The 18,069-nt window shown below is 44.2% G+C and overlaps 1 protein-coding gene across 5 annotated transcripts in view; it reads left to right on the top strand.

Moving 5' to 3' along the window:
* Positions 1-449: 449 nt before the first annotated feature.
* epha7 (eph receptor A7) overlaps positions 450-18,069 on the top strand; it is an 89,612-nt gene continuing 71,992 nt past the window's right edge. For all 5 annotated transcript variants that reach the window (XM_083790706.1, XM_083790704.1, XM_083790705.1 and 2 more), the window contains exons 1-3: positions 450-611; positions 2,368-2,432; positions 3,372-4,041. In XM_083790706.1, coding sequence (XP_083646832.1) covers positions 518-611; positions 2,368-2,432; positions 3,372-4,041 — 829 coding nt within the window. In that variant the 5' untranslated portion in view covers positions 450-517. The remainder of the gene's footprint in view (positions 612-2,367; positions 2,433-3,371; positions 4,042-18,069) is intronic.

The following is an 18,069-nucleotide window of genomic DNA, read 5'->3' as shown; positions in this document are numbered from 1 at the left end:
TAAACTTTTATTTGCTTTGTAGGCCTACTGAGGGTGGCTACATCCACTCATAGCTTTTAAATAAATAAAAAATCCATGCACCACTAATACACACATTGTGTGCGTGTGTGTGTGTGTGTGTGTGTGTGTGTGTGTGTGTGCGTGGTGCGAGAGAGAGGGTCACTTAGGATAGAGAACATTTAAATTATCTCGCATCAGAAAGTGCAATCCATGTTTTAAAAACGTTGTAGCTTTATTACTTACAGTGTCACACAGCCATTGGGGCCCCGATGCCCATTCATTGGCGCTCGGCGTGTCCCATGCTTGTTTCCACGGGACATGAGTGGATAGAGCTCCTGTCAGTCGGATTGAGTGACATCACTTGTGCCCCACGCTCCGCCCACCAGCCGCCGACGCTATTTGAGAGCAGAGCGGTGATATTTTCTACATAGAGCTGGTCTAGTGTCGTCAATGGGAAGCACACGCAACGGTGCAAAAGAGAGTACGGTCTAGCGAAAATAATTTCAAGTGCAGCACCATGGTTTCCACGTCGACCCCGTGTTTGTGGATTACGCTTTGCCTTCATTTTTGCTATTATATAGACACTGGAAAAGCACAGAATGTCAAAGAAGGTAAGTTATAAAGTTTGCTTCTCTGTCATCCCCCCCCCAAAAAACTGAGGCTGTCCGCCTGCGTAGTGTCTAAAATAGGCTACGATGCGAGGACTTTGGTACATTGTTGCGAGCGCGGTTAAATAATACCAATTTGATTTATTATTAATCTACACTTAAAAGATGTATGGTTATGAGTTATGACAAGAATCAGCCTTACGTTCTGCGTACGGAGCTGTCATGCAGGCACATTGCATGCCGTCTTCTCGGTTCCCGTGCGCAGCTTTGAGCTTTCAGTGTTTTACGCACGGCAATGACATGCTATTATGGGCTAATGATGATCAGCCGCGTGGATAAGAGTTGTGTTTTTATTTCAGCACAAAATAACCCCTGCTGTCTTTCCAACCGGTCTGTCGAGATATGTTTAACATGTCCAGCTGAGTTTTAGCCTAAATATCAATGGATCAATCGCTCGCTCGCTCGCCAGCCACTGTTTCGATGGATAAATAAATCTGAGCCGTAGTCTTTCTTTGTACGTCTGTAGCTGTATATTTCTACAAAAGATAAGATAAACAACAACAACTTCGAATTGTCTGTAAGATTTCCGTGCGCATTGTAGCCTACTGTAGCTATAATAGACTGACAACTATAATGACTGACAACATGGTGTGACCAACCAAGTTGCCTGAATTATCAGGCTATAAAATATATCAGAAATCGGCAAATGCTTTCAGGATACGAATAACCCCGTTATGTAAATAGAAATTAAATCGACACGTGTAATTAAAAAGAACACTGTAATCGACAGGGAGCCTACGATAATAAAATAGGATTCCCCCCACCATTGTAAACCTCCACAATGATTTCAAATAACAGCCAACATAAACTATGGCCAAATGTGAATATGGTCTTAGACGGTCGCCAGCTTTAATCGCTATAAAGTGGAAATACCTCCGTTATAGATAGGCTATATGTTAAATTCTACAGAGACCACCAGCCTCCACTATACGGTGTTTATTGTGTTGGACGCGCTGTCCGAGACAGCATCGTTGCGGTTCACGTTTTGGACTGAACAGAAGCGCACTCTTCCACAAACACTACACAAAAGAGGTTTTAGTAGGCTACAGTTTCACCAAACGCACTTTGACCAAAATGATCGCAAGTTAATAATAACTCACATCAATAATTACCATGCAGAACATTCAAAACTGTTTTCTTTAGCCTAATTAAGATCAAAGTATGTATTAATAGACTACAGAGAGGATTTTAAACAGGTGCACTATTTGACCTTTATGGCAAACTTGAACCTAAAAATACTTTGAAATTAGTTGTCATTAGGCTAAATTGACCGAGATGACATAGATAGGCATAGGCTACACAAGAAAGGCCGTCTCATAAGCAGCCAGTGATATAGTATTTAATGCATAAGAGAACGCGTAGGCCATGATGAATTCGCTCAATCCATAGGCTAGATACAGAATGGCTGTTAAATCCCTTGTATTGTAGACTAGAGTATGTGCCAATGGCCTGTGTTGTGTAGCCGTCATGCTTTATATCTGTTTATGCCCATGAAGGTACCCTTCTGCCACCAGAAACGTAGCTGTTAAAGCACATTAGCCTTTTTTTGCATGATTGTTCTGCTGTGGCTGAGCTATGGGAAATTGGGTCACGGGTATGTGTGCTATAGTTTGTGTGGCCTGGCAGACACGCCGTAATACCCATTTGACAATTCTGCATGAGATTTAACCACCTTTGCCTCTTCATTTCCTGTCACTAGTGATTCTTTTGGATTCCAAGGCACAACAGACAGAATTGGAGTGGATCTCTTACCCTCCCAATGGGGTGAGTTGTGTGCATGTCCCTGTGCCGTGGGTGAATAAACTGCACAAAGGGATTAAGTTAGTAGGCTATCTGAATCTAACTCTGATAATGTGTGAAATGGAACCAAATGGAACATTCATTGCTCTATTTTTCCTTGTGTGACTCTGAGAATGTACAAATGTATTTGTGTATACCAAATAAATAAATGCATGAACTAAGAATTGTACTATATATTTGCCCTGCCTTGATGCATGATATGACATATGATAATACTTTGTGTACCTACATATAAATATACACAAATAGATTATCTACTCTTTAGTGCTTGTGTTAGCTTGACCAGTATGGCTGAATTAATTCAGAAAATTTGATAGAATGACACAAAGTATGTGAAAGGCTGTGCAAATAACACTACAAAAGGAGGTTTGGCATCGTTTGGGTGCACTATAAGGCCGGATTACTTCCAAGCGAACTTGAATAGTTAGTCAACTTTTTGTTTGATAACACACAAAGTTAAAAATTGATGACGGTATAATACAAGCTGGTTAATCATTGTGTAAACAGCATTTTATGGTTATATCTATTTGTCGCATAATATTGTATATTTTACGTGTCATTCTTTGTTTATATTGTAATATGCTGTATTCATATACAGCATATTGTTCATATTGTTTGCTGCACGCCAATTCTCACCAATGACTCAAATTGATATGCAAATTGATTGCATATCTCATTGATTATTCTCAATGTCATAGTAAAACACCTTCACTTTGTAACCTCCATTATACTGTAATTACCTCTAGTTTAACCTCCATTGATAATCAATAGATATCTTTATTTCTATTTAGTTCTGAAGACTTCATTCCAATTCACATTTTTATGTTTGATTTCAGTTCACTGATGGTTTTCCCAAGTCAACTTGGAGACGCTTAACCACAATTCTTGCTTTGTTTTCTCTAGTGGGAAGAGATCAGCGGGTTGGACGAAAACTATACCCCCATTCGCACATACCAGGTTTGCCAGGTCATGGAGCCCAATCAGAATAACTGGCTTCGGACTAACTGGATAGAGAAGGGCGATGCCCAGAGGATTTTTGTGGAACTCAAGTTCACTTTGAGGGATTGTAACAGCCTGCCCGGAGTAGTAGGCACCTGTAAGGAGACATTCAACTTGTACTACCAGGAGACCGACTCAGAGGTCGGCAGGAATTTACGAGAGAGCCACTATGTAAAAATCGACACGATCGCGGCAGACGAGAGTTTCACCCAGGGAGATCTTGGGGAGAGGAAGATGAAGCTGAACACGGAGGTGCGCATCATTGGCCCTCTCTCCAGGAGAGGGTTTTACCTGGCGTTCCAGGATGTAGGCGCCTGCATTGCCCTGGTCTCTGTCAAGGTTTATTACAAGAAATGTTGGTCTATCATCGAGAACCTGGCCACGTTCCCGGACACCGTGACTGGATCAGAGTTCTCGTCGCTGGTCGAGGTAGAGGGTGTGTGTGTGAGCGATGCTGAAGAGGAGGCCGATAACGCCCCGAAGATGCACTGCAGTGCCGAGGGGGAATGGCTGGTGCCGATTGGGAAATGTATATGCAAAGCAGGATTCCACCAAAAGGGCGACGCGTGTGAACGTGAGTGGTTGCAGTATTAATTTGCCTTCATGCCTCCCAGAATTCCCTGTTTTAAATTGTGTAATTTCATCTATTAGTTATTCAATTTACTATATTTGCATTTCCGTGTAGAAATGTTTCCTGTCAGTCAAGTAAGTTACATAGACATATTTTCTTTACACTGGAAAAGGCAAGACAAACTGAACATAACATTACCTGGTGCATTTGTGATTTGATTATGCAAAGCAGGTAACTGGCGATTTAGGCCTGGCTGAATAGTTTTGTTGGTAAATAGGATTATACTAACTGATTCAATAAGCAGCAAAGATGGATAAGGTATTCAAACCAGAAATCCTGTGCGTGTAATAATTGGGGATCTATGCTAATTGTTTGATTACCAGGCTCTTAATTTATAGCTGTGCCTCTGTTGACACTGGGATTAAATAATAACTTAGTCTTCAGTTTAGCTCTGTGCTCCCCGGCCTGAACACTTCTCCCTCTCTTACTGGCAGTGAGCCAAGACAATCACTTGCAGAATACACAGGTCTGGAGGAAGTCCAGCCAATCTTTCAGTATCTCTCAGCTCCGGCCAAATGACCCTGACAGAGAGGGAAAACAAATAGCCGCCATACTGTGGCATTTAGGCCTCAGGATATTTATGAAGGAGCCTAACAGGAAGGGCAATTACAGCCGCGGTGGCTATACGTGTTTCTGTGTAGGCCGTAGTGAACATGAACTGCATTGGGCTATGTGCGACAGCAATTAGCCATTGAAATGTTTTCTGTCGGCGTAATTTCTCAAGGGATTATTTTCAGGGCCCACCTGACTTGAGAGATCAAAATCACTTTGGATTACGAGGGGACAATTTAGGTCGCAGCAGACCCCAAGTGCTTCATCTTGTGCCCTGCCTAAATACTTTTTTTCTTTTTTTGCAAAATGGGCAACCACCACCTAAGAAGCTTATGGGGGCTAACAACCAGTAGTAATTGAACGGAATGTGTCTAAGAACAAATTCAAACTTTAATGCCACACCGACAAGCATTGGCGACCCGGCGAGGGGGAGGTGCTCCACAAAATATATTGGGCAATCCAATTTAGCCTGTCTCAAGTTATGCTATGTGTCTAATGTGGTAAGAGGCTATGGCTGATTCAATAGGGAGCACTTTTATTGTTATTTGGGAGTGCATAGATGGAAGATAGGGGCAGCTTATTTATACAGCAATAAGATAGCAATGTAGCATTAGAAATGGCTTCACAGTTATTTAGCTGTATTTTAGCAATAATATCAATATTATCTATTGTGTTCATTCAAAGTTAATTTAGGTGCCTCCTACTTTTCCTATTATCTATTGTGTTCATAGTTTTCAATGTTGAATCTCCCTTCCCTGAAAGTAAGCCATTCTACTCTCCGTTAATGTTTAGGTTTGTTGAGATGAGGTGGCTGTATAATGTGCTTTTCATCATAGTGCCTGAAAAGGTGTCCTTAGTGTCAAAAACGCACACACGCACGCACGCAGCCACGCACGCACACACGCACACACGCACGTAACCTGTGTACTTGGATTAAATTCCGGTGTTGACAGTGCACCTTTATGAGTTTTATTTCCACTGAGGCATGAATGGACTTTGTATTAAGGGGTAGTTAATCTAAATAAAATAGAGAAGAATCACACTGCAGCATCAGCAGTTCCTCTATTAACAGATCTAGTGACATTAAATTGCCCATTCAGGACTTTGAACAAATAAAAAAAGCTGTGTTTCTATCACACTGAGTGACTGAGTTCAAGCCTAAGGTAACTATCCTATTCTTCTTTGGACCCTGATTTGGCCTTGTCATCTTTTTGAGTTAAGGACCATACTGGTGGTCGGGTATACTTGACATTACTATTGTCTACGACTGATTTCCAGCATACCACTGTTGGATTGGATTTTGTTAATTTTGGCATGGTATGAAAATCAACTTGCATAAACTTTAAACTTGCTTGAGATAGGTAATCCAACATGCTACTGATTATAATTTGTCAAAGTTATTATTTACTAATTTATTTAGTTTTAGAAAGTAGCCGAAAATAGTGCCTGGATAGAGAAGTTGATTTACAAACAAAATTAAAATGTCCATGACTTATTAACAACATTGACTCAATTATTCAGTAATGTTTAAATGACTGGAGAAATTTTAAATAAATGCTAAATCTAAAACTCATGGACAGGAAAATGGTACAATATATGGCCAAAGTTGTGAATAGGTTATAAACATGGATATAGGCCACTGTACAGACGACGGCCTGGTACGGCCCTTTTATGTTTCCCCCTTATCTAAAAAACATATGAACAAAAGAAGCATGTGCTATTGTCAATATCTGCTGTATGTTACGAAATACAAAATGGTTGTCAGGGAAATATCAGGCGGTTGTTGGGGTGGGTGGGGGGTGCAGGTGGAGCAGAATGAGGCGAGGTGTCAGTCATGTCATTTGAGGAGCCCCCTCTGTAGCTGCGGAGGCCTCCTCCAAAACGTGTTGTGATCCACTCATTCATCACCGTCACCGAAGAGGGACCACTTGTCTTTCACTCTAACCCCCTCCCCGTCCCTGTCTCTCTTTAACTCTTTGTGAGGTGGACTGTGGCAGTAAAATGTCACTCTTCTATCTCTCCCTCTCTCTCTCTCTCTCTCTCTCTCTCTCTCTCCCCCCTCTCTCTCTCTCTTCCCTCCACCCTGTTCAGTGGCCTCAGTGTAATGGGTGTTGAAAAAGGCCTGTTGAAGTGTCCCGCAGCCTGCGCGGGGGCTCATTTTGCGAAGACCTGCGCGGTGCTAAAATAGCACCCATTCATTCGCTGGTCTTGTTTAGCGGTGGCTCCTCACTGCAATGGAGCCACTGAGTCGTTTCGAAAGAGAGGGCCCTTGTGGAGAGACATTGCCACCTTTGTCTCGCTCAATCCCGGGAATGTATGTTGTCCAATTCTGACACATCACATCATTGAGGTACTAAGTAAAGTGCCTGGGAAATGATTAACTGTTGACCCTAATCAACTTTCCCTTTTTTATCTTACAAATGTGAGGGGATCGAGGCCCTATGTGGGGGTAAGCAGAAAAAAAAACCCTCACCTTGCCCTACTGCTATCGGCGCAAGCTAACAAGAGAATTAATGAGAGGATACAGCATCCTGCAGACGGCGGCACCATCCATCTCAACTGTCAGGGAGGTAGACAGAAGTTAGTCGGAAGGCTGATTGATGGCCTAGCCCCAGAGGGACGGGCTTGAGCAGTTGGGGTCTGACCACAACAACCAAGGTGTGTGGAAGCCAACGGGGAGCCCAAAGCAAAGCCCCGGCCCACTTCCAGCCAGCTCCAGGGTCCTGGCTTTAAAAAGACATCACTTAGCATTTTAAATGACAACAGGAAGCCGGGTGTCAGGGGGGTTGTCGTGCATCTTGACGCAGCCCCTGATTGATAACGCGTGAGTTTAATGCACCAAATGGTTGTCTTAATTATGCAAATGGTGGGCACGCTCAAACGTCCGCAGGAGTTTCGAAATGGATCTCCAATCAGTCAAGATTGAAATAATCTGGTGACGGATTTTAGCCAGGTTTGTCACTGCCAGTGTTCTGGTTGCTGTGAATAGTGGCATTCTTCTGCAGCCCAGGGCTTTTCCTCCTTGTTGTTTAGCCTGGCAGGTAGCAGTCACAGAAACAGATGTGTCATTCTACACTCCAGGATGTTGCTTCTGAATATGGTTGACGGTTTCCTCCAGTCCCTAAAATTGATTGCTTCTGGGACGGCTGTAAGGTAAACAGCATGAATTCACTACTGGTAGAGCAAGGTGCAGCAGATTGAAGCATCCACCCCATTAGCATATAGCTAAACTTTAGGTGAGAGTTTTGAAGATCGGTAGAGAAACCAAAAAGAAGATTCTGATACTGCAAGGTGCGGCAGATTAAAGCATCCACCCAATGGCATACAAATTGTATGTAGATTAATGCAAGGGACTGGCGTAACTTTACTTAAAACTAAAATAAATCGAATTTTGAAAAATAGCATAAACAAATGTATAGCTACTGTTGCACTTCTTGGCTTTCACACAAACCTCTCTGGTTTAGAAACTTGGAAGCTTTCATTCTGTGAAGACTAAGCGTGTCCCACCTGTCCCTGTTCTGGGTGTTAGTGGAGGTGAGAGGGGGGGAATGACAGTGGTTATGTAATAAGTTATTGATTTTCTTCTTGAGGGAAGCTTGAAGTACAGAGGCATCGGTCTGCACCCTCCCAGAGGGGATGCTCCACTGACAACAATGCCCGCCTGCTGCTTCTCAAGGTGCCGAGACCCTGGCCCGAGTCGTAATATCACTTTCACCCTGACATGCCACGAGGACACCGCGTTGAACGCCATTGTCTTCCTGACATGGAGGTTGCCTGTCTGATCGCATCCCCTCTCAACCGGCCGGCAAGGAGGCGGCACAGGCTTTTACAAAATAAAAGGCATCTGTGCCACGGTTTGGATAGCTAAAGGGAGCAAAGGACTTCAGTTGCACACAAAAAAAAGAGAAAAGAAAAGAAAGGGGTTATGGCGACCAGGGGGATCGAAGATGTCTGAACCTGTTAGTGCAAGTGGAGATGATTGGAACGTTGAACTACGAGCAGGAGTTCTTTTGTCATGCGGGGAGAGAGTGGGGAGGGTGACGGGGAGTGGGCCGGAGAGGTGACTCCTCTGGCGATCAGGGGTCAACCGCTGTGATCATCCATCTTCCGTCTTTGACAGTGTCCTGTCAGGCTGGGTGCTCACGTTACTAAGCACAAGAGGCATGGCTCCATTGTAGGGCAGCGGACGGCTGCAGCCATGTGTAAATGAAGTTAATATTCACTGACCTTGCACATAGCCCGACGATACACCCTGCTGTCACCTTTGAAATAATTCTGCATGACACCAAGTCACAAAGGTCTTCTTTTTCTGGGAGCGTTGGGGGAGGGCAAAGTATATCTTACCATATGCCTTTGTTTGTGTGAGAATATGGATTGTTTACTTGTGTTTTGCCTATTCATGCAATGTAATGCAGAGGGGCCTCTAATTTAGAATGACAGCTCGGATTCCATTGTGTCTCCACTGCCGTTTCATAGACCTTTATTAATTTAATTTTACTTTTTATACTTCGTTAATAGATGTTGTTATAATAACATCAAACAAATAGAACTACTAGATTTCCTAATAGGTATCTGCAAGATTAGGCTGTTCAAATTCAATTTGATACAGAAACGGTGAATAAAAATACTTTTTAATGAAGTCTTCTTCATTAAAAAGTATTTTAATTCACTGTTTCACGCACGCGCGCACACACACACACACACACACACACACACACACACACACACACACACACACACAAAACATCTGCACCAGCCAGTGCAATCCTCTTTGTGAGTATAACTTTGAGGCAAATATTTAACAAGCCCAACAGCTATGGAAACAAACCCTTCTGGTGAAAAGTTCGGACAATGCTCACATTCGTATTTCATTTGACATGTTGATGGCAGTTGGATCCCACAGAAAAGCCTGCCTTGCCAGCAGCTGAGGCGAGTTAGCGCTTTCATCCAGGGAAGCATTTTATTTCTGGATGTATTTATTCCTCATTCGGAAGTGGTGGTGTGTGTTTAAAAGGAGGACATTGGATCCGGAATTAAAAAACAGAATAGTCTGCTGTTTATTACGGCTGGCCGGATTACAATTCCAAAATGTTCATGCACTTCTGCGTTCTCAGAAGAAGGAACCGTTCTTGGGTGTCTGATAATGAGAAGCAGAAGAAACACAAGTTTTTGAGCGGTGCCTAGCCACTCCAACTACCAGCTATGTGTGTGTGTCTGTCCCTGTGTATGTCCGTTTCAGTACGGACAGCTGCAGTAGCACTCTGTGACCTGGCACTGTTGGGCCGCTAGCGCTGTGTGACTTATGGTTGCGTTCTCCGACGTACAGAGTACTAAGAATGAATGCACCTTTAGCATTCCTTGCAGTAGAGCTGCTGACAGGGAGGATTGGGCCGTGTTGGATGAGATGAGATCACTGTGCGGCTGGAGTAGCAGCCCAGATGTGTGGGCAGCAACCGACAGGCATCGGGGGCCAAACAGCCCCCAGTGTGTGTTAGTCAGAGGGAGGTAGGCCACGGGGGCCAGGCCCCAGCAAAGGACTCTGCTGATTTAACATTGTTCCATTCCTTTCTATCACAGCAGTGGGACCAGTGGGTGAATGGAGCAGGGAGGGGGGAGGGGGGTTATGGGGCTGGGTCAGGAGGGTATTTTCTAGGCATTGGCACAATTCAGAGATAATGCTTACTTGCTGACAGGGACATTTCCAGCGCTGATTCGCTGTGACTGGGGTGGGGGGGCTGGTGTGCAGTATTGGTCAGACCTTTGGACCCTTAGCTTTTATCCCCTGCAAGGAGACTATTTACGCCTTCCCTTAGAAGTATTTTAGCAGAGCTCTGACTTGCTTGTAGAATGGACCAGTCCCTCCATTATAGGGAGCTGCCAATGCCTGGCTGGCCTAAAAGGTCTCCCCCATCCTCTCTCTCATTTGCCAGCCATGCAAGTCAAATGAAAGGCGATTAGGCAGGGGCATTTTCATGTCACTTAGGGTCACTTAGGATAACTAAAGGCAATTTACAATGTAGGTAAAACTTCTGAAAAAGAAACCAATATCCAGTATAGTAGATCCATCTACATAGTAGTATCTATAATAATAAATCACACCCCCAGTGTGAAGTGAGCGGTGCCTTTCTTGAGTGGATCACTGTCAAGTACATGACATCATAGTAATTTAGTTTGCAATTTACTTGAATGGGAATTAAGATACACAGATTACACACAAAAAGTCACTTGTTGGACTTGGAGTGGTTAACACGGCTCAAAAACAGGCAAAGGGACCCAGGAGGAGAGAGGAGTGCTACTAAGGGGTAAAGTGGAGGCTGAATAAGTGAGTTTTCAGACTGCGGCAAGTAGTAAACCCTGACAACACAGCCTGGACTTGACACAGGATTCACTTCCTGCTGAGCTGCACGAGCGAGCAGGCTGTAAATTCTCTAATGTAATGGATTTAATCTTAAAAATGCCCTTCAATTTCCACCTCCAAATCCCTGCAGTAAATCAGCCAGATGGCCTAGAGAGGAAACACGTGTTCAGGTTCGTCTTTATTGCTGTCGATAGCGACTCGAACGCAGCCAAAGCTGTTGTCTTTCGCCTTTTTTTTTGAGAAGCTGCATTATTTTCTCCCTCTGATTCCCACCATGAATTTCGCAAGATGCATTGAGATTAGTTCTATATCGGGTTTTTTTAATCACTTTTCTCTTTGGGCTTGGAGATTTTTGATCATGAGGACCAAAAACTGAAAAGTCTCACAAATCCAGCTGAAGCAAACAGAAACGACACTGTCAAGCAGTTCACCATATTCACGCAGTGACCATTTTCTTCTTACCTCATACTTCAAACCCCTGGGTATTCATGTCTCATTGGTGACTTGGAACTGATGATGTGTTAACTGTCTGATAACGACCTAAAAGTGACCTGCTTTAGGATTACATTTAGGGCTTGAATGCTTGCAGCTCTAGCTAACCACAGCATTAGCAGTCATATTTTTAGTATAAGTTAAGCAGTGAGGTAGCTTTGATCATTTTGCCTAGTACATCCAACCAGGCACAAACTTGGGGTTTTCCTTGCTTAGAGGGCAGAGCTGTGTGCCCTCCAACACTGTGTAAGGGAATTCTAATCTTCTCTTTGTTTCTGGTGGAAAGCTACTTATCTCCTGCTAAGCACAGGTACCGCCAATGAATGGCTCCGTTGTCTGTATGTGTGGAGTGTAGCATACAGAGCCATTCCAACTATGCGTGGGGTGGAGGAGGGAGAGAATTTCGGCACAATATGATATCGTATTCTTGAATCAATTTTAAGCTGGTTGTTTCTAAGGCTCGTTTAATCAACTTTTTTTTCTACCCCACCCATATCTCATCTCTCTTCCTTTTTGCAGTTGTGTTTTGCGACTCGTTGACTTTCTGATGCCTGCGGGGGATGTAGGTGTTTGAAATGAGCTAGTTTGGAGGGGGTTTGACATTGAAACTTTATCTCTGTCCCACGAAGAGCTTTCCAGCAGGGCGTCAGTGCTTTCCTCTTCTCGTGTGTGTTCCGACACTGTTTCCAAGGTGCTGGGGTAGGCGCCTCGTCTCTCTTAGGTGGGAGATTAACATGTCTGGGGGCAAAAAACCCCAGCTGTTCGGCTTCTGTCTCTCTTTATTTGAGAGAAAAAGGAGATTTAGAAATGTGCCGTGGGATATGGCTGGACGGCAACAAAGAAAAGAAAACACCTGCTGCTTCCTGTGTTGCTGCTGGTGTAAGAAGACGCGGGCAGAACATCACAATAGGGTCAATTATTTGAACGAGTGAAAGCGAACACAGTTTGCAGCAAATTTAGAAATGTCATAACCTTACCGTGTTGTTTTGCAGCAGTGGTGTCCGTAGCATCTCTGTGATAGAGAGCCACAGGGCACTTTGCATACAGAATTGATGCAAAGTTGTACTATCCATTAAGCATGAGCTTAAACTGCCAAACAAGTAGTGCTTTGATTAGCATGCAAAGTGGACACCACACTCGCAAGATAAGATTAGCCTACACTTTTGAAGTACTAATCATATATTCCACTATTATTTTATCTAGTGTTCTTCGCATCGGTCTGAGGTTTACTCACAACAGGTATTTTCCTCGTTGCTGTATAAAAATCCCACAGACTTTAGTCCATGAAAGAGATGGTGCTGCAGGCAGCAGGCATAAAATGTCAGCAAACAGAGCTTGATAGATGTCTACACACTGGCCAGCTATTTACCGAGGCAGGAACATAAGTCACATCTAATGAGAGCAACACATGTACCCTTTAGGCCAATGTTAATGCATTCGAAATTAGCTTCATGGGACCTATTAACTTTAGTCTCCAGACACGTGGTCGTGGTCATAATTGTATGCCCCAAATGTAAAACCAAAGACAACATTAGAAACCCAAAACAGGAGTCGTCCCCCCCCCCCCCCCCTAAATAGCATTTCACGGTTGTCTGAACATCTAGCTAGTCACAGGGCATTTTGGGAAATTGCTGATGGAGAATGTTTACAGCGGCATTAACGCTGAAATGTAGCACAAGAGGACTGATTAAACATGTTTGAGTGGGAATTGGTTTGCAGTGGCAGGCAGCCCCTTCATGCATCTATCCCTGCAGCTGTCCTGTGGTACAGTGTTCAGACAGTTCTTCTTTACATGGAATGGAATGGCATACCTGCAAAACAGATTTGATAGGGCTGGGCTATATATATCGATATTTATAGATATCTCAATATGAGACTAGATTTGTGATTTCAAAATATTTTATGGCAATGATTATTGTTTTATTCTTTGAGAAATGTGCAAAAATAGCCAATCTACAGGCTCACGACACATCACATCGTGAAGATCCATTTCTCCCAGTTGAAGCAACAGCATCACATCAGTATTGCGTCAAGCACACAGGTACAAAAAGACAAATACATGGGTAGAGGAAAATACACAGGGAGGGAAAAAATGTCTCATACAACAAACCACAGATGACAGGTTTCCCACCCTAACTGCGGCCTGTTTTTATAGTCGATATTTATACAAAGAAATTTCCCTATCGGCGTGGCAGAGGCGGTGGCAACTGTTTAAGGAAAAGCAATGGCGTTTAAAAAGAAAAAAGAAAATAAACCTTTTCCTTTATCTCGCTTGACCCGTTCCACCTGGCATTCATCAGCAGCGGGGGCGCCCACGTGATGGTCCTGTCGGCTCCCGCTTCTCTCTCTCTCTCCTCTCCTCTCCTCTCTCCCTCAGCCTCTTTTATCACTCTAATGGGGTGCTATCTCCAGGCTGCCCCCTCTCCGGGTCTCCGCAGCCCCCTGGCTCCTGCTCGGCTCGCTCGTTCGGCCCTGACGCGCATTCTTTCCACATCCATCCCGACACACGGGCGGATTTAACACATAATCAGGTCCCGCACAGGAGGGAGGGAGGGTGGCTCAATAGAGTGGCTAAGGGGGGGAGGGGTAGGAGGGGGCAGACTGCCAGTCCTGACAAGGCTCATCATCATGGTAGGGCCACGGAGACAGAAAGGCCTGACACGCTAGTTCAACACTTCACTCTGGCTCTCGCGGGCCTGACAGATGCAGAGTTCTTTCCGGCACTCCCACACTGTGTCAATGCCCCCCCAATGGTTGCTTTCAACCCTAACCACAGCACTGTGAGACATGTGATGCTCAATATTTCAACTATCCCACTATCCTCTATTTAATAGATATTTTGAAATGTGTTTTCAATCCATTTACAGACAAACAGTGTTAACCACTTAAGCCTTATACTTCATTGACCTGGGTCAAATCTCATCATTGAAATAGTCAGTCTACAAGCTCACAACACGGCGCCTTGTGAACTTGTAGACCATTTTTCGTAAATGTTCGCCTAGTTTCGCTGAAGGTTATTCACCATCATAACATGCCCAGAATGCTATGGTGTATGTGGTTAATTTCACTCGGGAGAGTGTAAAGATTTGACCCAGAGGATTTTACTGTGTGTTTATATAAATACATTGAAAACACGTTTCCCCCCCCCCCCCCTCCGCTTCGGCTGTAATGGCAATACCTACTCTAGGGCGCGTTTTTGAAAGGCGATCTGTCAGCAGCAGTATGGGTATAAGATTAACAGAGGGGGAAAAAGGCTGAAGTGCCATGGCGTCACACCCAGACTGGCGAAATAATTATCATGTACTTTGGCCACAGGAAGGGATATGTCAAGCTGTCATAAGAGGTCACCGTGAGTCCCCTTTTTTCTCCCTCTCTCTCTGTCCTTCATCCTGAGTGTCGTGCAGTCGCCAAGCAGCGAGAGCAGCTGGACACAGTTCAAGAACGTTAAGAAGCTCAGCTTAGAGGGAAAAGGGAAATAAACCAATATCTTAGGGAAAAAGAATATAGAAATCCCTTTCCCCCCTCTTTTCATTCATGTGTGTATGTGTGTCTGACTGTCTGTGTTAGATAACGCCTTCTTTGTTTCATCCCCTCTCCTCAGCCCAGTGTGTGCAGTGATTGAGACATTTTTTTAAGTCGCTGGGCATGGTTTGACTGACTTCTATTCTGGTTCTTTTTGGGGGCCTCTGCTTTGCTCTGTCTGTCTGTTCTTTTCTGTGCATAAAAATTGCTGACTGAGCTAGTTTCCTCTGAATAAAAGTGCTTGACCGCTGGAAAGGGGGAAATTACAGACGCTGGTTCTGGTAGCCTTGCTGAGGAGCCGGCTGGAATGTAAGCCTCCTCTGCTTAACCTCAACCCGGGCTCCTCTAAGGGCTGACTAATTTCTCAGTGTCGTAAATGAGGTGGCAGTCATGTCTGCTGCTTAGCTTTTTTTTAAGCCGTGCCCATGCCAAGAACACAAGGCCATTAGTCCACCTTTATCCATACGCCAGTGTAGGACAGGAGCAACAAAAGCAGGCAGCCAGTTGTGCAGTTTATCCCTACAAATGTAATTACAAAGTTGGCCTGCAAGGGCCTCTGTGTCACGTCAGGGCAAGTGATGGATTATCAAGGGGTTTCAAACACTGCTTTCTGTGTTTGCGCGTCAACATATGTCACTTAGTGTGTCAGTCATTTTGTCAGCTAAGTAGGCTACCGTGTGAGAAAGGATGCCAGGCTAGCAATTACATAGCCATGACACAAAGAACAGACCATGTTTAATTGGCTCACAGGTATTTTAACTCACAGGGGATGTTCTGCTGCTGTAGGGAAATCAAGAGTAAGAACCTGTCACTCACTATCACACCATCTTCAACTATTAGTTGGCTAGTCCCCGTTATATTGTTTGAGGAATTGCCGTGTGTGTGTGTGTGTGCATGTGTGCGTGCGTGTGCTGCTGGGGCAGGAATGCTGGGCCTGGGATGGCAGTGTTTGTGCATGTCACTCACTCTCACCATCAGCGGTGGGGAGAAAGGACAGCGGCTGCATGAATACTTTGCTCTGCATGTCATGCAGCCGTTTGATTTTCGAAAGCCTAATTTGCCGGCTTGCTGCTTCTGTAAACATTTCCGGATGCCAAACCCAGTCAGACACGTTGATAAACACAGGGCTGTCACTGAAAAACGTGGAAAATAAACCCACGTATTGCATGCAAAACTCTTTAAGTTCTCTTTGTGTTGACTTTAACGATGCCCGCCCGCCCTGTTCTAAGGGCGCCTGTGCTTGTCCGAAAAAAGATTCATATAAGGTCAGAGAGCAACATCTGATAAAATGTTATCCCAGAGGCTGCTTATCTGTGAAGAATTGTGTTGTTGGATATGATTTAGTGTAACTGTCTCTCACTTGTAGGCGATGCAGATACATTGCTCACAGAGTGAAATCTCTGGGCAGAATATCACATATAGAATCTAGGAATTTAGTATTATTTTCATGAGTGGCCACAGTATAGAGCACAAGGACGCAATATTCAATTATATCACACGTGTACGGTTACTGATGACACAAATGTGTGTTTTTATGTTCACTGCCATCTCGCATCATACTTCTATGCTAATGTTCCAACAGTAAACAAACATGGTGGTTCTCAACCTTCTCTGGTTCCGGGCCCACCTGATTCTTTTATTTTGGCAATTTCAAGTGCATTTTCAGAGCATGTTTATTTTAATGATCAGTCCATCTGTAGTTCTGTATACTTTAAGTTCCTATTGATCTGTCAAAACAATGAAGAAGAAAAATACATTTTAATAGTAATGTAATGGTGAATGAAACAGTTTAAATCATACGGCAATTTATTCTGAGAAACCCAGCCAGCGCGTCCCCTCGCGGGTCCCACCACTGTCTTAATCTAGGCCAATGGGTTCTCTGGTCCGTGTGAGTGACAGTCGCGGTGGGAGATCCGCCCTGCCGGTCTCAGCTGGGCATGAATTCCCCTTCCACACACCGGCCACCCGGCAGAGCAGACGAGTCTCTTCGAAACCCAAAGGCAAACAAGACACTGGCTGCCTTATCGGAATGTTTAAACAGGACTCGCATGGCGGGAGAGAGCGGCCTCTTAAACAGCGGCTGGCCAATTTTTAACCTGCTGGGGAGGGTCTTTCCCAGTGTCATTATCAACACAGGCAGTCGGCACGGGAATATTTGCCTAACAATATCTAGAGATCGCCACAAGATATGATGGGTTTACTGCAGTGCTCGTTGAACTCTATCACGGATAAGGATTGCACAGAACAGCGAAAACTATGCTGAGCAAGAGCTTGCAGACTTGCACTGTACAAAAAGAAAGAAAGAACCCCTGCAGTGTAAAAATGGACCATCACGGGTCCAATTCTAATACACTTGGAGTTAGATGAACACTCAGGATTGTATGGTGTGCCGTACGCACATTTCGGTGGGGTCAGCGCACACCTCTTGAAGGCCTGTTTTCAATTACCATCCCTCGCAGGTAAAGTAATAGGCCTATATGAAGATAAAATCATGCCGTTTTCCTCCCCGGCTGAAATCAAAGGTCCAGTTTCACGAGGCCGTCGCGAAGCGGGTAAATGGAGAATGACAAGGCTTTCATGTAGATGAAATGGGGATACCCCAGCCACCCCTTCATGCTGCTGTGAAGGTGTTAAAATGAGGAAACCTAGCTTCTTCTAAGCCATAAAAAAGAAAATAATCTAGACCCATCACAGAGGTGCGGTCCTATTTTGAATCCCTATAGGAAAGAAAGGGGAGAGACTCATGTACTGTAACAGATTTGAAACAGTGTACAGGATGACAATCATTGCCTATTTCCCACAGAGGCTCATGAAAAATGCATTTTTTGGGATAATTTGATAGTTTGCATGCAGAGCTATTCACAGACATAGCCATATAGATTCCTTGCAGATTGTATAACAAAATGGCGTGGCCTAGAGAGCAATTCTTTCCACCAGGCTTAGCTCAGATTTCCACAAACAACGGGTCACTGTAGATTAGCTGACTTCAAGTGTTGAGGGCCAAAGAAGAAAAAGAGAGAGAGAGAGAGTGATGCCAGACCCCAAAT

Source organism: Protomyctophum parallelum, assembly GCF_964188405.1.
Source record: "Protomyctophum parallelum genome assembly, chromosome: 19".
NCBI lineage: Eukaryota > Metazoa > Chordata > Actinopteri > Myctophiformes > Myctophidae > Protomyctophum > Protomyctophum parallelum.
The sequence above is the reverse complement of the archived record's forward strand: the minus strand, read 5'-3'. Positions and strand labels throughout refer to the sequence as shown.